This window comes from Cygnus atratus, chromosome 2 (assembly GCF_013377495.2).
Source record: "Cygnus atratus isolate AKBS03 ecotype Queensland, Australia chromosome 2, CAtr_DNAZoo_HiC_assembly, whole genome shotgun sequence".
Lineage (NCBI taxonomy): Eukaryota > Metazoa > Chordata > Aves > Anseriformes > Anatidae > Cygnus > Cygnus atratus.
The window spans coordinates 157,960,814-157,988,088 of NC_066363.1; the positions used below are offsets into that span (position 1 = coordinate 157,960,814).

The 27,275-nt window shown below is 42.6% G+C and overlaps 1 protein-coding gene across 8 annotated transcripts in view; it reads right to left on the minus strand.

The window, feature by feature from the left end:
- The window catches only part of TSNARE1 (t-SNARE domain containing 1), a 461,960-nt gene that overhangs the window by 284,277 nt on the left and 150,408 nt on the right, over window positions 1–27,275 (minus strand). For all 8 annotated transcript variants that reach the window (XM_035566387.2, XM_050708986.1, XM_035566390.2 and 5 more), the window contains 2 exons: window positions 23,823–23,900; window positions 16,100–16,169 (listed from right to left, as the gene is read on the minus strand). In XM_035566387.2, coding sequence (XP_035422280.1) covers window positions 16,100–16,169; window positions 23,823–23,900 — 148 coding nt within the window. The remainder of the gene's footprint in view (window positions 1–16,099; window positions 16,170–23,822; window positions 23,901–27,275) is intronic.

Below are 27,275 nucleotides of genomic sequence, written 5' to 3' on the forward strand. Positions count from 1 at the left end.
AATAAATGTCATTTATCTCCCTATTCTGAGTCTGTTTTGCCCGTGACGATAACTGATGAGTGATCTCCCTGTCCTTATCTCAACCCTTGAGCCCTTCCCATCGTATTTTCTCCCCTTTTCCCTTTGAGGAGGGGGAGTGAGAGAGCAGCTGAGGTGGAGCTCAGCTGCCCAGCTGGGTAAAACTACCACACCATGGTAGGTCTTGATGATCATGAAGGTCCTTTCCAACCTGAATGATTCCACAGTTCTGTGATAATAATAAAGAATTTTTGGAATGTACAAAATGCACTGAAGAATTGGGTTCAAGAGATTTCAGAGAGGAACTGCTGTAGTACCCCTTTCCAGTGGGTAGAGGTACAGGACAACATTTTTTTACTTAACACCTCCCTGCTGAATAAAACAGGGGTTAGGATGGCCTTGAGGCCAGATTGAAGGCTTCATAGGCGAACAGAAGGGACTGCATTTTTGTTTGTTTGTTTGTCCTTATTCTCACCAATCTAGATTTCAAAAGTCAGAATTAAACGTGCTACAATCCACACAGCTCAGACTCTGCAGCCATGTATTAACAGCACAAAACTAAAGAAGGGAAAATGATTAAAAAAGGATTAAAAATAATCTGTCTGTTGTTGTTTCCCGTATTGAGTAATCACAGCTGTGACAAGTAAATTGGATTAAAAATGACTTCAGTCCTAAAAAAAAAAAAGAAAAGAAAAGAAAAGAAATAAAGCCTTGAAGAAAAATACAACTTGTTCCGAGTATATCCTTCCCAGACTCTCAGACACTTACATACTGAGCAGTACCTTTTTAAATACAGAACAACCTTATTAATCCATACAAATGGACATATCCAAACCCCATAAAAGCCAGTGAACAGACACTACTTTTATGCATATGCTTTGATCACATCTTAAAGCTTTAGCTAAGTGAACCATTTGTAAAACTAGTCATGAGTGGTCACGGGGAACTAAGGCATCATTGCAATCTGGATTTAATTAAGAAATCATTAATATGTGACTATATTAAATCCTTGGGTCAGAAGATTATCAAACAGAGTGCACAAGAACCTAGAGAAAACTCACAACCATAATAGATAATGACGCATAGGATGCAAATGATAAGGCAGATGGATCAGAGAAGGATGTGCTACTGCATCTGCATAGGAGGAGGGTGCTGGGCTGCAAAAGGTGTGCCATTGTACCTACGTAACGCAAGAGAGATGGTAAAGAAAAGGAATAATTCCTGTTAAGCCAATTTATGGGGGAGTGAAAAGAGGCACGAAGAAAGCAAACATGAATGCTTGTGGTTACATATGAAAGGACCGAGTCAGCTTTCTGTATTTTATTCAATTTTATTATGTATAATATTCTTTTGAAGTCAATCCTGTTCTTCATTTCATCCAGGAATTATTCAGAGTTTGTGTTTTCTAGGCATCTTTGCAATTTTACAATCATCTTACACTGTGCCAAGGGTAGTTTAAAATGTAATACGAGGTTCTTTACTTATGTTATTTATTTTTCCTGGTTGCTCTGAACAGTGTGTTGTTCTTGCTTAGGCAAACTTTGATTTCAGCTAGGAACTCTATTCTTCCATGAAAACAGGAGGTGATGGGGAAAACAGTGAGCCATTCATATACTCGTCATAAATCTCTCCTCTCTCACAATAAATAGTCCATCATGTTCCAGCTCCCCCTCACATTGATGATTTTCCCACTCTACAAATGCCAGATTTAATGTCTCCTTCATCTCCTACTCCCCTTTTTGTGCCTCCATCCGCTCCATCATTTATGAATAAAATGCTGCCTGCATCATCATTTATTAAGCCACCACGTTTTCTTGATAGGTCCAACAGCTCATACTAATATTAATAAGACACTGTTTATACAGAGAAACCTCAGAGAGGAATATCATATCAGAAACTGCAGAGCCCCTCATGGGAGACTCAGGTGAGTCTTCTTTCTATGGCAATATTCTCAGATAAGGCACTTGGACAACTCAGACCAAAGCACGAAGCTAGTAAGCTTGCCTGCGTATACTCATTCTCTTCCCAATTCTTTTTTGGATGGGCTGGAGAGAGCAAGTTGCTACATCCTAATGGTTATTAGGGTATATTATAAATGGTATTGGGGCATATTATACCTACTGGGCCCCGTAAGTACTCCTACTTAGGTACTAACAAACATGTAAAAGCATCAAATCTGGTGAAATATTCAGAGCATCCTGTATTAAACAAGACATGAACTGGCTCTCTGGGCCATGTCTTTCTTTCCATTGCTTTTTTCTCTGCACCTAATCAATGCTAAGCACTCTCTCAGTGCTTTAGAAAAAGTAAGTTAGCCAACAGAGACTTGTATCTTCAACTTGACCATATCCCCCCCCCAAAATCTAGAAAAAAAAAATCAATTTGTATGCAGTCTAAGAGAAAAATCCCCCGTGTGCCTCAAGCCTCTATACTAAAGAAGCACACTCGCTGCTCCATGCAATTACACAGCAATAAATTACTTTGCTCGGGGGTACCTGTCGTTCACCGTGAATACTGCGAAATACTGAGGGAAGAGATTAGCGAGGCAGGCCACCAAGGTGCACTTTTCAGTCACCCTACCCATCTGCGCAGGAACAAGCTCCTTCTGCTGAGCAGGCACGGCAGCTCATGCATAAACCAGCTCTTTCCAGCTCTCCCCATCCCGCAGCCCCCGCTGAATACAGTGAGGGAAGCAGGTGCGTATCTGGGTTTATGTGTATTATTTGGATGGGTGGATTGGTAAAATTGCTCTGTCCAGACTGGGGAAAATGTACTTTCTGCAAAAAAGAGAATCAGGACAACTGCAATTAGAGGTGCTCTGGCTTTCTAAGAGCGGCACAATCACTCTGTGATCTAGCAGCTGGATTAAGGAATATCTTCACAAGCAAATATAATGTGTTTTGCTTTTAGTGGTGTATAAGCATCACTGACAAGCATGAGCACTTCTTTTCTCCTCTTTATCCATCATCTTGCCAGTTGAAAAGTGTGAGAAGAGTACTGTGCATACTCATTTCATTTCTAAACAACAAAGAAAAGTGGTCCCTTAAACCACTGCTGCTGAAGAGGGACGTAGCTTAAAGTAACCCCCAAATCCCAAATGTCTTTCATTTTATGTCCTTCCCAGCAACAGTTCATATGCCTATATGGCCACTCCTCACCTCAACACACAAGACATTTGAAAACACAACACAATAATTATTATATATCACTAATACAGCATTTTAATCATTATGTATGGGTGCCTACATACTGTGCATACACATATATATACACTTGTATATACAATACATATATAATTATATTATTGGAACACAATTGTAATTAAATGCGAAACTAATGCTTGTTGTTTACACTGCTTGAGCAGAAAGAAACTGAGCCCCAGTGGCTTCACAAAAATGAGGAAGAAATACAGCTGACATTACCTTGGCTGCAAATAAGACACACCGAAGAACACACATCTGACATGGACCTGCAGCACTGACTTGGCATGTCAACGGCCATGGCTATATGGCTATGGCTGGGATTACCAGGTGGTGACATTATACCTCCTCTCCCAAATTCTCCCAGCTTGTCGTGCATGCAAACTCCTGTTTGGGAAGGTGATGTGACCCAGGTGTACCCCAAACCCCATGACTGTCTATTACAGAAGAAACCACAGCAGGAAGAGCTGTGCTATTTAAAAATGTGGATTTGGCCATTGGGTTTTGCTCAGAGTTGACTGTCAGACCATGGCATCGAGCTGTTTCATGTGCCAGCCCCCAGCAGTGGCTTGGATACTTGAAAACACATGACAAATGTTGTCCTACATCTCTTGGCTTCTCTCTCCTCTTTCAGCAATGAGCCATTTCCTGCAAGGCAAAGCAGGGAAAAACACGGTGGTCCTGAAGCCCATCATCTCCATGAAAGGATCCAGCAAGCCTGGCAGTTCAGGAGGTACATGTGCAGCTGATAGTATTTTTATTAGAGCGTCTCCAAAATTGTCTTCTTTTTTGTTTCCTTCTGACCCCATTTTCCCTCCCTTATCTTCCTCCTCTATGTAGAAAACCACTACGGCAAGTAAAATGCCAGAGGCAGACTGCTCTTGCTGTAAAAACAGATGCTTTTTTAATTGTCCATCTCCCAGGTATAATTGGTTGAACCAAGACACACATAAAGTAGACTGCAGCACTTGTGTCAAGGGAGGGAGCTTTCCTCAGCTGGTGCTAGAGGAAAAAATCTCCCTCTGCAAGCCTGAGAAATGCAATAATTTAGCTGGATCCACTCAAAATCACTTCTCAGTGCCATAATTAGCGTGGTCTGGTCCTGTAGCGTAGTAACCTTTACCCCGTGACCCAGCTTGCTGTCTTTATGGCTTGTTAGTGATGTGGTCACTCAGGCATAGCCAAGAACAAGAAGAGGTATTTACAGAGCTATGGGATGGCTGCCATCCACGGTAAGGTAAAAGGCACAGGCATCTACACGCCTCTTTAAAACTAACACTTCTTGTCCTATTCCAATCATATCTATTCAGGGGAAAAAGGTTATTCCTTTTTCTGGTCATTTCCTCCTTGCCTGAAACCTTTTTCTCTTGTCATCCCAGTCAACTCTAAATTTAACTAGGACGCAAAGACCCTGCGCTCCCAACTGAGTGAAATCATATTCAATAAAGAAGATTAACAGCCAGGATGCTAGTAAAAAGGATAGGGGAAAAAAAAAAAAAGAGAGAGAGAAAAATTGTGGGTTCTTTTTAATTAAACCTGGTTTGCTATTCAACTGAATCTTTCACACAAGATTGCTTCCCAACTTTTGATTAATTCACTGAAAAACCTTAAAAATTCACCGGGCTTATTTTGTCCATCTGCAAAATGGAGAAATAAAACTAGGAGTTAGATTTTCAGCATTTCAACGGAGGCTTTTAAAATGCCTGTTGCTATAGTACTGTGAATCTTTTTACAAATGATTCTGAAATATTATCAGCACTTCAAGAGGTAATCACAAAAGAAAAAAAAATCACTATTTTTTTCCCGTGTCCTTTAAAAGCTCTAAACCTAGATTTGTAATTGAAGTGCAAACTGACCTTTATAAACTGTACAGCATGGCTAAAATACATTATTCTGCAGGGCTTGGGGGAATTTGCCATGCTCAGCAATTCAATAATCTTACTTTCTTTCATTTCTGTTCTTCAGACAATGTGACATAGCTGGATTTTCCCTCTACTCCAGTTGTGAATCAAGCAGGAAAGGTTGAGGGGCTTTATCAACACTATAATCTAAAGCTCCTGTCAACTTGCTGCTGTAACCTGCTTTTTGGCAAATAACTCGGCTGTTTTGCCCAGCTCCTTGAATGCCTCAGTAGCTAATACTAACCCCTATTAAATCCCATTTGCAATCTGCTATCGCAGACAGTTAAATGGTCCACATGCAGAAATGATCCATCACCACCAGTTTAACCAGCTGAGATGGTTTTATCGCTAACCTTGCCATATTATAACACGACTGCAATCATGTGCAGTACCATAAAGCCACAACAAAAATGTCAGGCATCAGACTTTGTTACTGGGTTATTATATTGAAAAGAAACAAGTGCACTTAAAGCTTCGCATAGGAAAAGAGACACAATCCTGAACATAAGCTGGAAGCCCTCAAAGCACTGATTCCCTGAACCTCTTCCAGTTCTTGGGACTCCATCTACAAAAAATATTTTTAACACTGCCCAGCCCACGTCAGCACTGCTCTCTGCCACACAACTCCAACTTCTCCTGGTCCAGCTGAGCTTGCACAGTCATCTGCAGAGCAAAACTGTTTCTGATCTCATCTCCTTCCTTCCCCTAGTGATGGTTCACCTGAGCAAGAAACACCACCAACTCACCCCTCCCCATCCTGCAGCACCATTTGTGGGGATCAAAATTTTGGCAACCTGCCCCAACCCCTTCCTTTTACATCTTTATTTAACCATCCCAACCAGATTCCTCCAAAGTCCTTCAAAAAGCTGTGCTCCAAAAGGCATCCAAAAGTTAAGTACAACCTTACAAGACAGCCCTGATCAGATACTTGTTATTTTTGGCTATATCCAGGGTTTTCCATTTTGCACCTCTTAGGGGTCAGCACCAGAAACAAAAGCTGTTGATCCTTCTAAGTTATGCTTCCACCTCCCACCCTAGGTTTCTCCTCCAAGAAGCAACACTGGACTCCAGCCACAACCACCCCCTCTCAAGGAAAGAGATCTCTCCAAAAAAGGGAGCATATTTTCATTTTTAACACAATAAACACATTTCCAAGACAACAAACAAACAGGGTGTTAGAGCAGCCTTTGGCACATGGGGTTAACATTTCTTGCAGCCTGAGAAAGAAAAGAAAAAATACAGCTGAAACAAAAGCCTTACTGAATGCTCTACCTTTTGAATGCTTGTACAAGTTTGCTCTCTTTGTCTTGCACCTTTCCTAAGGTGGTTGTTGCCATGGGACCAAGTCCACAGCACTCCTGGTACTCAGACACTCAAACTTTATTAACTGTTTGCTGTTGTGCAGTGTAGGGAGCCAGCTGTACAGTTTTAACCTTCTGCACTTATTTACTGTATTGCTATTAAAAAAATAACTCTTAGATTCCTCCACTGCCAGTTTAACCCCTATGGATGTGTACTGGGGAACTAAGATTTGTTTCCTTCATCGTCGTAAATCCAGAAAGAAGATTCCTGTTGTGTGACACAGCAATCTAGGAAAGAGGCATGACATTACTTATTCATTATTCTGCAAGACTGAATGCATGAAGATCACAGGACGCGAAGAGGCAAGCTCTTCATGTACAAATTGCGTCTGCGTTTTGTGAACGCCAGGAGAGAGAATATAAGGAGACAGTGATATAAAATGTTCTGGTAAACACATACAATCCCTCTGAGGATTGACTTTCTTCAACATAAAATGCACGTTTGGCAGACACTTGACCTTCAGCATGGTTAGTCAAGATGAGGCTGTGGATCCACGGCTGATCACAAGCATTTTCTGGAATAAATCTCCTAAGCCACAAAGTAAATTCCCGAAACTGTAACATTACCAACAACCAGTAAAATCTATACTAAAATTATAATTTATTTAAGGCAGCCACAGGTTCTCTACTCTTTTCTTTGTGGTTTTTATCTGACATTATTCACTTCTCTGCCTCCAAAACATTTTCCCAAAGAGCAACCTCATCTGGTTTACATAGTTCTACTTACAGAATCATAGAATCACAGAATCATTTAGGTTGGAAAAGACCTCTAGGATCATCTTGTCCAACCTTTAACCAAGCACTGCCAAGTCCATCATTAATCCATGTCCCTAAGCTCTCCATCTCCATGCTTTTTGAAAACCTCCAGGGACAGTGACTCAACTACTTCCCTGGGCAGCCTGTTCCAGTACTTCTAAACCTCTGCAGTGAAGAATTTTTTCCTAAAAAGAAAAAAAAAAAAAAAGAAAAAAAAAACACAAGGAAAACAACTTAGGGCCAGGGGATTAAACCCAATAATCCAATGGGAATTCCTTCATCTCACGTTAGCACTGTGGAAGTGTTTCTTGCTGAAAACCATCTTCTAACTCAGTTAAAACATCTCTTGTCCACACAAATTGCCCAAAGATCTGATTAACTCCTGGTGGTGCCTCAAGTAGTGGGAAGATGGATGTCTTTGTGCAGAAGGTTTATGATGGCCCTGAGTAAGCATGGTATAGAAAGGCTCAGCCATTTGAGCACTGTACTGAAAAAATGCAGTGATGTTAGCGAGCCAGAGTGACTTCTCCAGCAAGAAAAGGCTTGGCAGGCCCCCTTAGTTTTCTCTAAGATTGGACTCTATTTTTTATTTTTCCCCCCAAGTCAGCAAACGTTCGAGGATGCTAATTGCTTCAACAGATAGCCTCCAGAAGTACGACTGAAAGATCAGCTGAAGCCACGGATCACAACAAACGTCATTCCCGTTGACAGGATCGCCGCTCCTGGCTTTACGGCTAGCATAAGACTTGGGGAAAAAATGAGACCTTACACAAAGCCAATAGAAGTACTTCACTAAACATTAGCATGTTTGGATTAGTGTGCCAGACCCCTGAAGGACTCTGCGGCAAGCTGGATGCTCAGCCCTAACAATGGCACACTCCGTGCCTGCATACATGAATTATTAAACGAACTTCATCCCACAGGTCCCCCAGTCAATCAATATGAGCTGCACTGCTGAATGTGTAACTATAGGCATAAAAACTTACCGTAAACATGCAGACAGCCCTGCTCTCTGCCTCAGGATTCTTATTTTGGTCTCTGAAAGTTTACAAAACTTACGCTAACGAATCCAGAGGCAAGTCACTCCAACCAGGATCTCATGTCATACGATAAACTTTCCGCCTGTGGATATTTCAACCCAAATAACAAATTATTTGCCCTCTGCAGGCTGCGCAGAAGGAAAACTTGTCTTTCTCTATCTCTAACTCTGAGAGACGAAAGAGGCGAAATATTTTAAGTTTAATATTTTTTTTTGGGGGGGTGGATTTCACACTGTTCACTCAAAATGCCAATATTTAATCTTTTCAAACGGCACATTTTGTTTCTAATATGAGAATAGAAAACAAAATAAAATCAAAATTTAGAAGAAGCATTTTGGCTAATAATAGGAAGGAAGATCTGCATATTTTTGTATTGAATAAGCTCATACAGGCTTCTTCAAAATTACCCAAAGTACCGCTATTAGTATGGTAGTCTAAATGCTGAAAAAAGAGGCAGAGTTTTATTCTATTTATTTATTCCTTCTGCTGTCACCCACAAACACAAATAACATCACTGTGAATTCAGCATTTTCCAGATAAGCATCTTAGAATAAATTTATAAAAAGACCAAGCATTACAGTATTTTTACACACAGCAATATCCAGCTTCGCTTCTGCTAGTGTCAAATTTTCTTGCTACAAGTACAGCACTTGCTTGACAATGCACTTAGCTTCCAAAATGGGGGTGTGCTCTTTTCTTTTCTCCTTAGGCACTGAATCAAAAGGGTTTTTGGGAGGAGGGGAGAGAGCTGATTTTTACTGCATCTAGTCACTGGCAGGATACGAAAGGCATCTCTCCATTTACCAAGATCGACGATCTGAACAGCATGAAGACCCTGGGATGTTATTGCAGGCCCTATTTCCTTGTGTTTGCACGGGCCTGTGCTCACATTGTGTAACCAATTTCTCCTGTTCATCAGCTCCCAAATCTGACATCCCTGGTCTTCAACCAACTGGATCTAAAGCTGAAGGGCAATTCTGCAAACGACGTGGGAACAAGAATAGGTGGGAAGGCTGGGGCTCCTGTGCAACCCAGTTTTCACAGGATCACAGACTGGTTGAGGTTGGAAGGGACCTCTGAGCCCACCTGGTCCTGGGTGGCCCCCAGCATCTCCTGGTGCCTGGGGTTGCCCCTCCCCAGGTGAAAGACCCCACATTTCTCCTTGCTGAACTTCACAAAGTTCTTGCCAGCCCACCTCTCCAGTCTGTTGAGGTCCCTCTAGATGGCAGCAAGGCCTTCTGGTGTGTCAGCCACTCCTTTACTAAGGGTGTACTCTGATGGTTAATGAAAACGTTAAAGGCCCAGAATTGACCACTGGGGTACTCTGCTCATTACTAGCCTCCAACTAGATTTCCCACCACTGACCGCCACCCCCTGGGTCCTGTCATTCAACCAGTTTTACCTGTGGAGGCACCAGCAGCGACCAGGCCCCTATGGTCTTGTCTCCATGACTCACCATGACACCAAGGAGAGACCAAAAATTGAAAGCCAAGACATGAGACAGCATGAAAAGGTAACATGACAAGCAACAGCAGTAGGAGACCTTCAAGAGCAGAGGTTTGGTTATTCCCTACATGCTTTTGTTCCTTGTTCCCTTCCTTGCACCTCCTGGAGCACTCACTACTTGCCACAAATAACAACATCACTCCATCACCTCATGGCCTCAAATTCACAGCTTATTTCCAAAGGCTGATATCTTGACACAGGAACATACTGCTTTGGCTAGGATTTCTGCCCATCTCAGACCTCTGGCAAGGACAATTGGAGAAGAAAACACTGAAAAGGAAAACTTTTCTCTGACAGATTGATTTGTAGTGACCATTAGAAGCTGCTCAGGCATGAGAAGGACCTCTCTAAGCAGGGAAGGTGGTCAAAAGGAGATGAATTTATCATCATTGGAGAGTTCTGCAGTTTGTCACCAGCTTTTGCAGTTTATCACAGAGATGTCATATCTGGAGCTTTGGGATTCTTAAGGGTGAGATCTGTCACATAAATACAACTATTAATACAGCAAGTGTATTATACAGTTAAATGCAAATTTTGCAATCTGGCAACCCATTTTTACTGCCAAACCTAGAAGGTTTTCATGTCAGAAATTGATGCCAACAGCGATAAATGGAGGATAGATAAAGTTAATCCGACTGCTTTGAGTTGAACAGGGAAGGTATTACTTTGAAGGGTTTAACATATTAACAGAATCAAAACGACATTTCAAAATATTTATGGAAATCTTTTTTTTTTTTTTAAGCTTATACAAGCAGAATAACAAAACCATATAAAATATTATTAAATCCTACCCTTAATTAAACATGCTGACACTTAAAAGCTTCTGTCTGATTTACTTTTAAAAAATCTTCTTTCAGTAAATTATGTCTTTAAGATATCTTTCTGCTCTAAGTGAATCTGCATTCCACAGGAATTAAAACCTTCTTAACAGAAGCTTGGTGGATTTTATTTTTTTTTTGAAATCTTTTATTATTTTTAAGCTATACCTCCAACTTATCAAACATATGGGTAAGAAAGAAAAAGGAAACAATAAGCATAAATGATAAAATGAACTGAGAAACAAACCTTTAGTGTTTTAAGACAATTCAAAAAACCCAAGAGGTGGGGATACATCTGCCTCCCTGGGAGGATGGTGAGGCTCCTACCAATGAGGACAACTGTTCAGCCTTCCTGGAGCACACACACAGAAAGCTGGGCATTTCTGAAGGGCGTTTCAGTCCCTCCAAGGTACAAATGACCCCACAGCTCCCCAGAAAAGCCAGGGTTACTATGCCTCTTACCGTAATATCAGTTCAGTGGAATGAATCTGAATTTTATTTATCAATCGCCTAGAAGGTGAACTAGCAGTGGTGATTCTCCCATTTGGTTCACAGGGACAGCTGGTATCACTTGAGATGTCCTAGGTTGCCACCAGGCCCACAGCTGTTATTTCAGAAGTGAGTGAACAGCAAGTCCTGCACTAAACCTGCCAGTCCCACGCGTGTCTCAGACACCCTGAAGCATCTCAGTAGCCTCAAGGGTCCTTCATCTTACTGCGATGACCTGAAGCTTGACAGATGCCCTTGGCCAAGCCCACGTAGACACCTACCTGCAGGTGCCTTATCCATAATGAAGGTGACATGAAGGTGTCATCAACAGCCACGGTTGAATCCAATACGCCACAGACTTAACAACCATGTCCTGAACGCCAAAGTGTTTTCAAAAACACTTCTATAAATCCAGCAAAACACCACTGAGTGAGCTGGAGTGGACTGAAGTGCTCATTGTCATTCTTTAATTAATTCTTGTTGCTCAGACAGGCTTCAGGCTGCCACAGAGGCACTTCTCTTCCCGAAAGCAACCCAAACAGAGCACCCTGTACATCACAGGGGCAGTGGTTCCCCAGAGGCTTCGCTTGATTTCACAAACATGTGATGATGAGATAAACTGATTAAATGATTTTATTTACCCCAAGAAATTCTCCCAGTGATCTGGCATACTTACCAGGGAATGGAGAGGAAGATGGACTTACTCCAAATCCCAGCAAAGAATATGGCAAACCATATATGAATTTTGGCTTAATTTGCATTCCCAGGGAAAACAGGTGCCTTCTGAGGTTACTGTTTGGCCAAAAGGCAGATACAATCAGTGATCCAAAAGCTGCACTTTTTGCCCCTTTCAGGACCATTGCCCTTGTCTCACCCCTGAGCAGCTCGGATCTGAAAACTGTGCTTCCCGTTCAGCAAATACTTTGAATCTCCTTTGCAGTACTGCACCGTAATCAGTTCTGCTGCATAGCCCTAATAAAATCATTAAAGTATTATACATCAAAAAGCATGCACTTTGTCAGTGTTCTGCAGACAGTGACTGCTTCATGGGTGTATATCCACTAATACTGCTTAGATGTGACAATCAGGCTGTAGCCATAGGAATTTTCTTAATCAGGACTCAAATACAGGAGGATCTGTGTCCTTATGGGTTCTCTGATAGCAATCTTGTAGTGTCAGGATGCCTGATTTTTCCAGGGGACTGGGAAGGATTTATAATAGAGAGGACTGACTATTGCCAGATCACTTCTACAAGAATAGGAGGCTTATTTTCATGCGGTGTACAGATGTAAAGCTGAGTCCTCCCTCAGCTGCAGAAAAACATATCTACATATTTCTATCATCTGCAAATTGAAAAAAAAAAAACAAAAACAAAAACAAAAAAAAAACAGTCAATCAGGAAACGGAGGTGGAAGCCAAAATTTGTTGGTTTTGTAGTTTTTTTTCAAATCAGGAGAAATCAACACATTTTGTAGCATGGACACATTAAAAAATCTCATCAGTTCTAAAAGCCCCAAAAATATCCTCCTCACATCCCTTCGTTAAACAGGCAAATTCTCCTGGTGGTGACTGGTAAAGGAACCAAAAAATGCTGCAGCATGAAGAGTCATTGGCTCCATCCCATCACTTATAAAAAAGGGGGGTACAACTGTAATTCACTACAGCATCATATTGACCTTGCCCTGAAATAAGCTAAGGTCAAGTGTCGAATGAGAGGATATACTTGTGTGTAAGCTATCCAGGAAGCCTGGTTTGGGAAGCATGAAACAATGTCATGGTCAACCAGCCTGCAATGAAGGGACTCACAGACCCGTCCTGCCACTAACAGCTCGACCCTGTGTCTTCGAGATAGCCATCAAATGCTGCTTGCAACCTTTTCTGCTAAAATAAAAATAATAATTAAAAAAGCCAGCTTTATATTTTTACATTTTTTCTTATCTCATATTTTTCCTAGGAAGAATATCCAGTGGTACATGGGGAAGCTTTATGCTCACTGCAGCCTGTGGACTGTCTCTTTGAGACAGTGATTCTTCCAGGCACTTCATTTTATTTTGCCCAAATTAAGGGCTAGTTACCGTCAGTGCCTAACATCAGGGAATCTCCTGAATCCCACACCCTGGGACCAAGGAGGGAGATAAATTACTTGGGAGCTTGGATTATTAAACCAACAGTTAGGAAAAAAAATCTCTACATTTTTCTTGCATGGGATCAGTACTTAACAAGTTGTTTGCAGCCATGTATCACTAGAAAAAGCTGTCAGCATTGCCTAATGGCCCTAGCTCCTCACCCTAGCTCCGTGCATCCTTCTTTCTTTTGCTCCTGCTCCTTTCCCAATTAATCCGGGGTCAGTTGCATTCAGCCGACTCCATCTAGAGCTTCTTACGGGCATTTACATTTCGCTTTCCTGCACTTCCAGCTCCAAGCACGTCGCACACAAGTATTAGAGCTGGCTCTGGGATGAGCTTTGACCAAGGTTACTGGCTGCCGGATCTCATATATACCCTGTTCACACATCACCAGCCATCTCTGTCTCACTGACTAGAACTGGCACCCTGTTTGGGATGAACTCGTCCCAAATTCACTTGCCACAGGTGCAGTCCTTATCCTGAATGACTCAGCTATCAAAGGGAGAGAAGGCATTTCAGCAAAGGGAAGAGCCCAGTTTGACAGTGAGAAGTCTGCCCCCGTCTGAATCAGCCTCCCTGTCATGCTCTTATGAGCCCCGTGCATAAGAGGTGGAAACTCTGCAGGACTTTTTAAAAGTCAGGCAACTTGAAACTTGGCTTCATGTATTGTTTTTAGCAAGATCCTGCGGCAAGGTAAGCAAACACTATTGCAGTGCACAGACTATGGTTACTAAACGTCCTTCGTGGCAGGCCCATTTCTCACCACGAACCCCTGCTCTCAAATACTCTGCCTCCCCTTGCCTGCCTGACAGCAGAGTGGTAAGTCACCTAGTTAGTATGAAAGAGAAGGTGCGGTGATTTTATTATTTAGATATCCACAAACACTATCATTTTTCTAATAGCCGAGGCTATAAACCTACCAAATGTTCACTCGTTGCTCCCAATCCGTCTTCCAAGTTAGAGGATGTTCAAGGAGAAGCATGCATCAGCCTCTGAAGGGAAGGGGTCGAGTGGCAAAGGAGCACGAGTTTAAGCCATGATTTGCAGCTGGGGAAGCAGAAAATGCTGCCCCAAAGGTCTCACCTGAAGAGCTGACCCTCTGCTTGTTCCTGATCTTAGAGATATACGCAGCCCTGCCGGCTCTCATGATTCATGGCGCGCTGCTTTTTGCTGGTGCAGCTCTCATGAGAGATGGGCAGAGATGCACGCAGAGCATTCAAGGCTGCTTGCACACATCTGGCGATGAAATGGGGTCAGTGTGAAGGACACACCAGTCTTAGGACAGGAGAAAAGAATGGGATGATGGAGGGGAAGACAGCTGCTGGTCCTCCTCTGCTTGGCACCCTGCAACTGTTCAGTCTGGAGATGCAATGAGGAAAACAGGAGAAATCAAGAGAAACCTTCTATATAGCCTGGGGATAGGGGATAGACCAGGAGGGTGGAAGCCGAGAGCTGGAGGAATTCTGGGGCTGATGACAGGGACAAGGAAGCATGGTTAAAATAAAAATATGTTGCATTTAGCTACCTGGACAATTAATGATAATTCCAAGATCAAAAATAATCATTGCAATTAGTGCATTATGGATCTATTTATGTAACTGCTCAGGAAAGAAGAAAATTATCTAGCCATGTTTTTGAAGCTCTCTGAGGAGCCAAGGAATTGATTCTTAAATAAAAAAGAAGTAGTTTAGGAACGTAAGCACAAGAGATGCTCCGGGTGATCGAAAGCCATCCTTGGTAAAAGATCTCCATTAGTTACAAGGGCAGTTTATGCTACAAATAATTTTGTACATGTAAACATCTTTCCTGATTACATTGATCTCCACAGGCTGACTCTTTACTCTTACATCCTCTCCAATCTCCTAAAATTAGATCCAAATCTTCTGACTATTATTACTATTACTATTTTTAATCCTCCAGTTTGCAAAACAGAGTATATGTGAATTACGGCAGATCTGAAGCACAGATGAAAGCAATGGATTGGAGAGAGGAGAGAGACTGCAAACCAGTCTGAGAGATTATATTGCGTCGAGAAGGCAAGTCAAGTACATCAGGCACTTCTACAGAGAATAATGCCAATACAAAGAAATAGAAACCAAATTCTCCCTTCCGTTCACAGCTGAACCTCACTAGGAAATGCAGTCATATATACAGAATCAGAACCACGTCCTAAGTACTTGATTTTTGTATGCAGGCTGCATGAAGGGAAGCAGCTTTAATAAATCGTGCTACATTTGGAAAAGCCATTTTAATTCTCTAATTAGCATGCATACAATGAAAACTAACTGTGCGTGTTTGTGTATACACATATCCAGAAGAGAGTTTAATGAACTGTATCTATTGCAAGTGAAACTGAAGTTTCATCTTCTCTGTGCTGTACCGTGTGATGCTGTGATTCAAGTTTCAATACCACAGCACACTTTTCTGCCTATAAAATATCTTCTTGATCCTTCTCTCTTTTTACTCCTCTTAGATTCATTGTCATTGATAAAGAGGAAAGGAAGAAAGGAAGGAAGGAAGGAAAGAAGGAAGGAAGGAAGGAAAAGAGCTACACAAGCATCCAAGCCTGGCTTCACATTAGAAAACAACAAAATAAACAACCCATACACAACCACAAAAAAGGGTCTTTCACTGTAGGCCATCATTTTCTGTTATCTACCTACCATTCTCCGCCACCTGAAACCAGCACAAGCAAAGCTTTATAGGATCAATACACGTCTTACCATCATTAATCACCAACAGAAAAGAACAAAATGAAGTAAGCCTGACAAAAAAGTGTCCAGCTATAAAAAAGGACAGGAAAAAGGGTGAGGATAGATGAGGGGAAAAAAAAATGAAAAGGCTGGGACAAAGAGAGATCTGTAGCAATTCAAAAGAGACTCACAGTCCATCCTGCAGCTCTTGAGTATCGTTTGAGGTCCCCAGAGATCGAAGGCTTCTTTCCAGAGAGGTCACTGTCAACAGCAGAGAAAGAAAGATAAACAAGCAGCACACCTTTTCAAAGAAAAAATAATGGATTTTCATTCATTTGTCTTTTAATTTGTTTCCTTTCAAAACAACATAATGAAGTAGTGTTTAGACAGGTGCCTTGTGACACAAAGGGGTCATTAGGCAATGCCCACTACCCCAAAATGGATAAATTGGGTCCCTAGGATGAAGAAATGGAGATTCCACAGGTGCTGTGGCATGACAGGACATGACAACATAGCAGTGAATTGCTCCAAATGGCCATTAAGAGCCTGAACTCTATCAGCCATTGTAATATCTTCTAACTCATTGTTCAGGACTTCAACAGTCAAAATCTTTTCTTTTAGCTCAGATAAAATGAGGTGTTTTACTGTGATTATCTCATGTGCTTGAGCTGGAGAGCTTCTTGGGCTTTTCCATCAGGACAGAAGAATGAATGCTCTACCCTAAGTGATCCGAAGTTGGAAACATGGTTTGTTTTGCAATACACAGTAACTTCACATTTAAGAAATATATATATATATATATATATTTGTGTGTGTTCACTGCCACATCTTCATTCTCAGATTAACAGAAGATCATTACGTTTGGACTTTGCACATCAAGTATGCACAACACTTCAAGACCTTCAGTAACGAAAGATGCTAAATGAATGACATTCTTTCTATTTACACATGAGGTTTTCTCAGGATGCTTCCAGTTGTAAAAAAAAAACAAAACAAAACAAACTTATGATCAGTTAGCAGTCACACTTCATTATTTAAGGAAGAAAAAAAAAAACAGATTAGAAACATGGCTTAGCTATTCCACTTGAAATTTAAGATATCCTCTGTTTTAATGATTGCAGACTTGGTCTCGGTCTACAGCTTTGAACAAATCACTCAACTATTTTTACACTGGCAGACAAAACTGAATCCCTTCTTTTCTTCTGTGGGTTGACACCAAAAGACACAAAAAAAAAGAAAAAAAAATACTTAATGTGCTTGGACATGGTATTCAAACAAGCTTGAATACCACCACATATTTACACCTTGCTTACTACACTGCTAGATCTCAACAGCAGATCTCAGTACAGAGCTTGGCAGCTCAGTAAGATAAAGCCTTAAGGAACTGTCTACAATTGAGCTCATAATTATTATCCTTTGCTGGATACATGATATTTTAAGGAATAAATTGAGAGTTTTCACTAATAGCCATTTGCTTCTCTAGTTTAACAGCATTGATCCTGCGAAGATCTCACAGATATGATAATACTCTCTCATTCTGCTCCACAATCCTAACAACTCAATCTCCCATGGAAATTGTCCATTTCAAAGACAAAACTAAAAATACTTCCAGGCCCAGCAGCCCTTCAGGGCGCTGCAGAGCACAATGCTTGCTCGAATGTCCTTGGAGAACGGAGAGCGAGTTAAGGTAGCAAACGCACTTTGTACGTTGAATTTCTAGGAACACATTAACGTCATGTGTGCAGCTCAAGGAGGGAGAAGAGCAGCTACAGCATCCAGGCACCTTTCTATAACCTGAGCTGTAAAACCAAGGCAATCCAAAGTGAAGGACTCTCTGCCAGCTTTTCCTAGAAATGAGCACGGGCTTGAGGGAAGACAGATCTGATAGGCGGGTGCTTCTTAGCAAAAGCAGTATGGACCTTTGCTGCTGCCTGCTTCAGACAACAATAGAGTAGGAAACAGTTTTCCTTTTGCACAAAACTGTTCAAAACTTACACGCAGAAGAATCTGAGACAGGATTGCAAGAGAAGAGCAAAGCACACATTGGTCAGGTAAGAAAATGACTCAGGTTTAAGTCCCCATCCTAAAATTTGATCTAACATTATAACTTGAACATAATATTTACACATATACATAAAGGTCAGTTATCCCTATAGGACAAGATATGTGCTGTGGAACACACAAGATGTTGGCATTTGATATGGCTCTTACCTGGGAAATAGCACAACTGAGATGCAAACTTGAGCTGGATCTCAGGGGACTGAGCTCTTTTGTATTTTGGGACAGACCTACCTTGCTTTGGCTAACAAGATCCCTATTGAAATCTGCATGGCTCCTGTGCTGGATATGGAAAATCTCCCCCCAAGTTTACCAGTTCTGACCATTCGAGCTACCAAAGAAGCAAAATGTCAAGTTGTGCTGGATTGATGCTGTGAAGCCAGTGCTAAAACTGACATCTTACTTAAAAATCCTTGTACACTTAACATTAAAAAAGGCATATGCTAGTCTTCCAAGATGAGGCATCCACAGAGATCACTGCTGTTGGAGCTGCACTGATTTACATAAACTGAAAGTTTGGCACCACTTGTCTACGCCATCGCAATCCTTAAAATCAATGGGGGATGAGAAACCATCCCTAGATGGCAACGGAGACTTTATCACACCTGGGGGATGCTGAAAAATCCTTTGCTCAGCCTCTCAGATCAAGGTAATGGGATTGCACACGGCACCAGCCTGTCACGGGGAGTCATTAATGAGCAAGTAACAGGAATTAGAGAGGGAAGAGACCCATTAGAGCACTCAGGTTCTCCATCTGGTCAGAACAGGTCTGATTCCTGCAGTACATCCTCCAGCAATCAGCCCTTTAGACACGATGCGCCAACCTAGCTCCGTTTACGAGTGTTATTTATTTTACTTATTTATAAGGCATTTACTGAGAGGCAGCTAAAAGCCATGCTCTGACAGAAATGCAAAACCTTCATAAAAATGAGTAGGAAAAAAAAGCCATCAACCAGACAAACTCACCCAGTACCTGAGCTTCTTTTTGTGTTTTGTTTTTTGTTTTTTGTTTTCACCCAAAGGGAAAAATCAACTAAAGAAGGAAACGTAAAACTCAGAGAAGCCAAAGCCATATCAGACAAACTTCCCTATGCTCAACAGAGACAGTCCCCAAAGAACTAGAGATGGAAAGCGGATGCAAAGAATAGGTAAAAGTTCCCTCTACCCCTTGACACTTTTATAAGAGATAGGTTAAAAAAAGTCCCTAAGCTCATGAACTGGCGGAAGAATGATCCAGTGGCACATAAACAGAACCAACGATCCTGGCTATGGCTTTTATTCAACACGCAAGGAAGATTTCCATACCCACAGCAGAAAATGGGAGCGTGAGGCATTTATATGTGAGATCTGCCAAGATTAGCTCAGAGCTGCAAAGATTCCCCTTGGTCAGGAGCCAAGTCCTCAACTGCCCAATACGAATTTAAATCATCCCAAAGACTTAGACTTCTGCGAAAAGTAAGGAGAGCAAGGAGGAACAAGACATGCAGCATTTACTGTTTTTGTAGTGACACCAAACAAAACTCAGTGGTGCTTTAAAATTCCAGTATAAAGTCGACTTCTTGTTTCATTAAGAATACTCATTCTTCAAAAACAGAAAAAAATACAGCTGCCCACAACCTTGCATTTTTGAAATTCAAACAACAGAGGCAGAGCATGGAGAGCTAAGGGGAGAGGAGCATTTCTGGTGCCTGGTTTGGTCTCCAAATGCAATGGAGAACTTGGAAAGCCCCTAAGAGGCTGGCGTAAGGCAGGAAAAGAAGGAAAATGGGCGCTGTAACTGGATTTATGCAACCCTGAAGGACATTCAACACACCATGCCTGGAGCAACAGGAGCACCAAGCATCATCTGGTGAGCATCTGCAATGCAGGCGCCCGCTCCTTGATCAGCCCCTTGCATGGTGGTGCACACACAGCTCTGACTTTTGCTACAAGCTCGGACACAGAGCTTGCTGGGTTGGCTGAAGAGACCATATGGTACAGCTGTGCAAGGCAGGAGGGATCTTGGGCATCCTTTCCCGTTTTACAGGCCTACAAAGTTCTTCATCTAGGGTGGATTAGCTTTGCAAAAATTGAGCAGCACAGCCAGCTTATGAAGAAGCCACACGCAAGTTGAAGCAAACTGACTTTAGCAGACTGAAATAATCTGGGTGGTGAACAGAGCAACAACAGCATAGTATCTTACGGGTATTTTGTCAACCTAAAAGCACTTTAAAAAGCATTATAAATTCATAGATTCATAGATTTTAAAGGCCAGAGAGAGCAATTCTGATTATCAAGTCTGATTTCCTACCATAAAATTTTGCCCCATCACTCCTACATCGAGACTGTAGACTGTAGCTGGACTAGAGTATCTCTTACAAAAAGTCATCTGAATCTTGATTTAAAGGTTTGAAGCCACACTGAATCCATCACGTCCCTTCAACAAGCAGTTCTAATGGCTAGTTATCCTCATACAGAAAGACTGAATTTGTCTAGCTTTGACTCCTATCTCCTGATCTCATTATGTGTGAGAATGTTAGATTAATGAGCCCTACGCAATCTATTTGAAGTCTTTCTTCCCTCAGAGGTACTTACAGACCACGATCAAGTCCTCTCAGACGTCTCAAACAGAAGTTCTGATGGCGCATGCATTTTAAAGTCTGATTCTCAGACTTCAAACAGTTGTCTTAGCTCTTCTCTGTACCCTCTCCAATTTTGCAAAATAGTTTTAAATATAGGTGCTGTCACTACTTGCTTGGGAGAGCACTCAGTGCAGGCAACTCTAACAGAAAGTGTATCTTCGTGCACTCTGTACAGTCTTAAAAGGAGAAGCAAAGACCACCAGAAACAGCTCAAAACCAAATTGAGGGGATAAATGCAATTATAACAAAGAATAAAAATATAAATTGGATTGCGGCATTTCAAAAAAAAAAAAAAGGATGCACCACTCATCTTAAAGGCTTCTCAGCACAAACTCCATTAAGGCAGGAATTGCAGCGTGGATGTGCCTAACCTGGTTAGCTGGAGTATTAACAGCACACGCAGACCAAAGCAGGTTGCAAAACTTCACGCTGAGCCCTGTAATAGCCAGCAGCTGAAGTACTGCTGCCATTCAACATTGCCATTGTGTCAAGGTAGCACTTAGTGCTGGAAGAAGAAAGACTGGTGCTAATTGAGGTGCTTCTGTATGTAATAACACAGTCATACCCCATCCAAAAGCCGAGTACCGGTCAGCACAGTTGGGAGGTTCAAGCTGCCACAGCAGCCTCAAGTCCAGGTCACAACATTGGAGGTTTCCCAAGGAAAGCTCGGATAAAAGGGCCTGGGAGGCCCAGTGGACACCGAGTAGAACATAAGGCAGCAATGTGTCCTTCTGGCAAAGAAGGCCAATGGTGTCCTGGGATGCACTAGAAGGTTGAGGGAGGTGATGCTTCCCCTCTGCTAAGCACTGGGGAGGCCACACGTTGAGGACTGCATCCAGCTCTGGGCCCCCCAGCACAAGGGAGAACTGGGCATACTGGTGAGGGCACAGAGGTGACAAAGGGACTGGAGAATCTATGCTGTGAGGGAAGGCCGAGAGAGCTGGGCCTGCTCAGCCTGGAGAAAAGAAGGCTTGGGGAGATCTTATCAACATATATAAATACCTGGAGGAAGGATGCAAAGAAGACGAGGTCAGACTCTTTTCAGTGGTGCCCAGTGACACAACAAGGAGCATTTTTTTTACTGTGTGGGTGACGGAGCACTGGCACAGGTTGCCCAGAGAAGTTGTGGAGTCTCCTCCTTGGACATACTCAAAAGCTGTCAGGACATGGTCCTAGGCACCCTGATGTAGGTGGCCATACTTGAGCAAGGACATTGGAACAGATGGACCCAGAGGTCCCTTCCAACCTCAACCACTCTTTGATTCTATGAATTCCTCCAGCTTCTGCAGGGTTTTACCTCATCCCAAGTCCCATCAGTCCCATCACTGCTCTCCAGCATCACAGAGGGTACGTGTAAGTGCAACCCAAAGGTGACTTGCAATGACTGAATTTCTCAACTTGTGCTCTTTGAAGAAGGTTGCCAAACTTGTACCCAACCAGTTTTCCAGAAGGCTATAAATAATGTGTTTTAATCAACTGCTTGTAGAATATATCAGTTACTCTTCTTAAAAATAACAACCACAAAAAAAAAAAAAAAAAAGAAACATGAAATGTCCATTTCCCATTTTGATTTTGTCCCATTCAGAATCATCTTACATGTGAGACTTTGACAAACCACTGAAGAATCATAGACTCATGCAGGTTCAAGGGGATCTCTGGAGGTCTTTAGTCTAACATTTTGCTCAAAGAAAGTCCACTTGAAAGCAAGGTCTTTTTCCAGCTCTGAATATCTCAAAGGACAGAGATCCCACAGCCTCTCTGGGCTCCCATTGCAACCAGATGCCCAGAATCGTTTGCTCCATATTGAATGTTGTATATTTCAGACTGTGCACATTGCCTTTGGTCCTTTCACCACGAACATCCTATAGGCCTGGCTCCATCTTCTCTACAGTCTCATACTGGGTAATTACAGACAAGAGTAGGATCATTGTTAATTCCTGTTCAACTTGTGGTTCACCACAACTCCCAGGTCTTTACTTCATAAGAGTTTTATAGCAAGCCAGCACCCGTCCTGTCCTGTTGCACGGGGTTTTTCCATCCGAAGGCACAAGAGAAAGTACGAATAATTATTTTTCTTCTGATTTTACAGCCAACTGAGCACCTGAATACCTTCAGAGGGCCTACCCAGCACCTGATTTCAGGCCTTCAACTTCACCCTCTGGGATACTGGAGAGCAGCAAGGTCTGTGTTGCAGGATGTCCTCAAGCTCTGACCAAAGGCAAAGATGATTGTCAAAAGCAAACTCAAACTTATCAATTCCTCGTAGTCATAGAAATCTCTGCACTTGAATTTGCCTGGCAGATGGAGGCATGACTGCTCTGCAGCATGCAAGAATCCTGATAGACAAAAGATGACTTCATTTCAGAAGATCTGCTTCCCATCCTTCTTCGAGCAATGATCCTTTTCTAGAAAGACTGGGACCTTTCCCCAGGACACATGGGGAGAATTACAACAAGAAGGAGGCCCTGAGATCCTTTCTTCACACCCAGTCCAGCGCAATGTCCCACCAGATCCCCTTAGACACAGATCAGACCAGAGAGAGAAAAGCTGGCCAGGTGATCCACAACATCAGCACCCAATGAATTTAAATCCTTGTCTGGCGGTAGTGTATTTTAGAACTGCAATATTATGGCATTAACTGCTATTCAACAATGTTCCTTTATAGCTACCTGCAAAATACATCTCTACATCCCACCCCAACAAGGCACTGATGAGCCAGAGCACACCTCCAAAGGAGGGAAGCATTCTGCACCTCCAGTGTCCGGGGAGGCACGAGCAGGAATAGCGTCGCTGCTCCATCTACAGAGTGAAGAATAACAGAAGAGTTTTGGTGTTGGTGTTTTTATAAGGGAGATGGATGTTTTGCAGGCTCGCGTGACAGGCTCTGAACACAGTAGGGCTGCAACACATTAGAAAATGAGTCTGGCTTGTTCCACCTTTCTGCGCTCTAACTCCCCATTGTAACAGATGACACAATTAAAAATAGAAAAGGATGTGGTCTCTGTAAGAATTGGAATATATCTGTGCCTGCTTAATGCAACATATGGTGGAATATTTTTACATCTTATAAAGAACTGTGTATTGGACATGTGCTGGTGCTCGTGAGATGCAGCAGTAAGAAAACTGCATTAATATTTGCTCCCTGACAACAGGAGCTGTCATATGCCGTGTACACGCACAGGAGTCATCAACAGGACAGCACACAATCGACTAGGAAACCTTTCATTATACGCACCATTGGAGTTAATTCGGAAGACGTTGGCTGAAGTCTCCTGAAATAGTTCCTGCAGTTCGCTGGGATCAATCTGGGTGGCTGCAAAGACAAAAAGGGAGAGACCTGTTAATAGTGGAGACTACCGTCACTTTGAAGGGGGCTCCCCTCCCAGCAGAGCCTCCAAAGGGGGATGCCCAGCTGAGAACCTTTACGATAGAGCTGTCACCAAAATACTATATTTTATATACACACAGGTTACAGCAACGACGATGTGCTGTCACACTCCACGCAGAGAATGGGCAACACCAACACCTGCAAAAAAGCCTGATCAGTCTCACCAGGCACAGAGAAACACCAGTAACGCCGGGCTGGAGCACCCAAGTGATACAAAGAATGTGGATTTTCTCCTGGAAAGCAAAATAATAATATTTGCTCACTGCAGTGTTGCTTCAGCAAGAAGAGAATTGATGGAGGACCCTGTCCTGTCCCAGCAGTGCTGTGCAAACCCACAGCAGCCTGAAGTGTTTCCTACTCAGCTGAAGGATGTAACAAAGCACTGAATCGAAACTCCTGCATGCTCTCTTTCATTAAAACACTTATTAACCATTAATTCATTGATGTGGGGTCCTCCTCACTGGAAATTTAGCCCAGCTAAGGGGTCGGATGTAGCCTTACACAGTGTGTGATCACTGATCACAGGCAGATACCTACTGCATCCCCATTTCCATCAGGTAGTAAAGGTGACGCTGAGATACAGCAGATAAGGTTTACATGGATCAAGGCAGCCTCTGCAGGCATTATCAGCAATTGGAATAGAAACGATTTCTGCTCATTTACCAAGTGGGCATAGCAGAGCTGCAAATGAATGAGAAACTGCAACTTCATCCCCAGAGAAGGAGAGATATGAGGTTGGACTGGGCTATACCACAGAGAAAGGAACTGTTGCTTAAATAAACCTTAAACAAGGGTCGGGGTTTTGGTTGGCAACAGTCCCCAGAGACAGACTCATTTCCCCTTATGTCTTTAGCATCAGCATTAAGGCAGCAACTCTACAGCAGATTTTCCCAGGTTTTGCCCCATTCTGCCTCCCACCTGGGTCAGCTTTTGCAGGTTTCCCAGAAACTGCTCTACCTGAAACCTTGGCCAAGTCCAAAGCACCGCAGGGCTTGTCCCTCCGACACTGAAACAGCCACAGCACGGAGCTGCAGCATTACAGACACTCAGACAGGAGCTGTTATTCATTTTTTTCAAGTCAGGAGACTGTAATTGCAACATATTCTGCACCCTCTACCCAGATTTCCCTACGCTGTTAAAGCACTGCGCTCCCAGCCTGCATTTGGAAGAGCAGAAAGTCAAGGATGGGGCAAGGCAAAACTCCACAAATCTCAGTCAGAACAAAAAGCCCTCCCCATGCACTGCTCTGGGTGGCCCTGAGGATGTCCCCCAACACTTCAGGACAAGCCTCATGTTCAATCTGGGCATCCAGGGGGTTTTCCACTGCTTCTCACCCATCTCGCCCACAGCAATCCTTGTGTGAGACGATTCGGCCCTGTCCCAGCCATAAATAAAGTCCTGGCTCAGTCTGTCAGGTTGACACAAATCCAGGGCATTAAATGGTGTTTAATCAAAGTGCACAGGGTCTCATTGCCAGAGATTTCCCCACTCTTCTCCTTCCACAGCTCCTCCTAAATCAGCTGTCCCAGACACTCCTCTCCGCCACTTCATGTGTCGGGCTATAGAACAAGAAATCAGCTTGGGCTTGTCTGTCCCCCAGGAATTTCACTTGTTACTAACAAGATCCAGCTTTCATTAAATCACTGAGAAAAGAGCAGCACAGGATAAGGTTTTAGATCTTTACAGGCTGCGCAGACCCCGGTTTCAGGAGGCTTTTCTTGAATTTTTCAACAAAATTTAAATTTCTGGGTTAGTAATAGGGGAGGACGGGCACATGGTGGCCACGACAGGGTTTCAGGGCAGTGGCATTTCCAGTTGCATGTAGCGGTCCACGCATTTTGTGATAGAGGTTCTTTGGATGGGTATTTTTTAATTTTTTTTGGGGGGGGAGGGAAGAGTTTATTTATGTGCTTATTTCCACGTTGCTGGGTAAAGCCCCAGATGAGCCACCACGCAACCAAGTCAGGGTTGTAAATTCCTCCAAATCCCCAGTTTCAAGCACCCAGCAAGGGACAGAATCACATTAACCACCCCCCAAAATTAACCGACCCCAACTGCCCAGAAATTCAGGGGCTGATCTGGCAGAGCAGGATTCATCCCATCTCCCCTGCTTGGCCACGGAGAGACCAATTTGCTCATCCTCTGCCACATTTCCCTAATGGAAGAGAGGCAAAATAAGACAGGACAATATGTGGGGACCATACTTTAAGAACATGGAAATATTTAACTTTTTAAGCCTCAGCAGGATGATACTTATTTTGGCTGGATGGATGAGGGCCATGAGATGACGAACTCCCCCTTCCAAGGCTTAAAGTCTCAATCCATAAATATCTATCAGAGAGACACACCTCACCTCCAAATGACAAACAAACACGAATAAAATAAAATAAAATAAAATAGTGGATGCAACCTTTGGCCAGAATTTCCAGACACTTTGAAAATGCAATGCTCGGGGAATTGATTGTCTAACAAAACTGAACAGAATCTGGCTTACCATTTTCTGCATTTCCCTGCACCTGGACTTTTATTTTGTGTTGGAATATGGTGCCGGCTCTGTTTTTTTTTTTTTTTTTTTTCCAGGAAAGATAAGTAAATAGTAGCAGGGATGTTGTTTTACACTGCTGCTGCAATTTCGAGCTTCCACACGTCGCGCAGAAATGTTGTAACTATTCATGGAGGATTCAGCAGTCCAAGCAGACAAGCAAAACAATTTTAAAACAGCAGCAGAAAGCAAAGCAAAAATGCATCTGTACTGCCAAGCTAAGTGAAGACATATCAAGACTGTGAAAGAAAGTGAATGTGAGGCACATTTGTGTCTAATAAAAAATTAAATGTCTTCGACTGCATAAAGGGACTGCTAAAATATTACGATTCCCTAAGAAGGAGCATGAGGCTGCTGATATGCAGTAAATACTTGCCATGCCCCTACGCTAATAGAGGTCGGTTCCACAATTGGGAAAAGGTGATTTTTAATTACACCATGGGTCCTGAAAGCCACGAGGAGTTTGCAGTGGAAATGTTACAGAATCCTGCATCCAAATTGCTTCTTCTCTGTTTCCTTAATGGCCAAAACTACTTTTATAACTTCCAAGTATTTTCCTCGTTTGCTTTTCCAGCAGAATCCCCTTGGCAAAGGACAGGACAAGACCATTTCCTATGCTACCAACTCCACCTCCTCCCCACCCAGCAAATAGTGACAAACCAATGCATTTATTTCAACTGTGAAAGAAGCAGCAGCCAACGATAGCATTTCTGAAATATTCCTACTATTTTGTAGGAAAATAGTTCAAAATAAACATT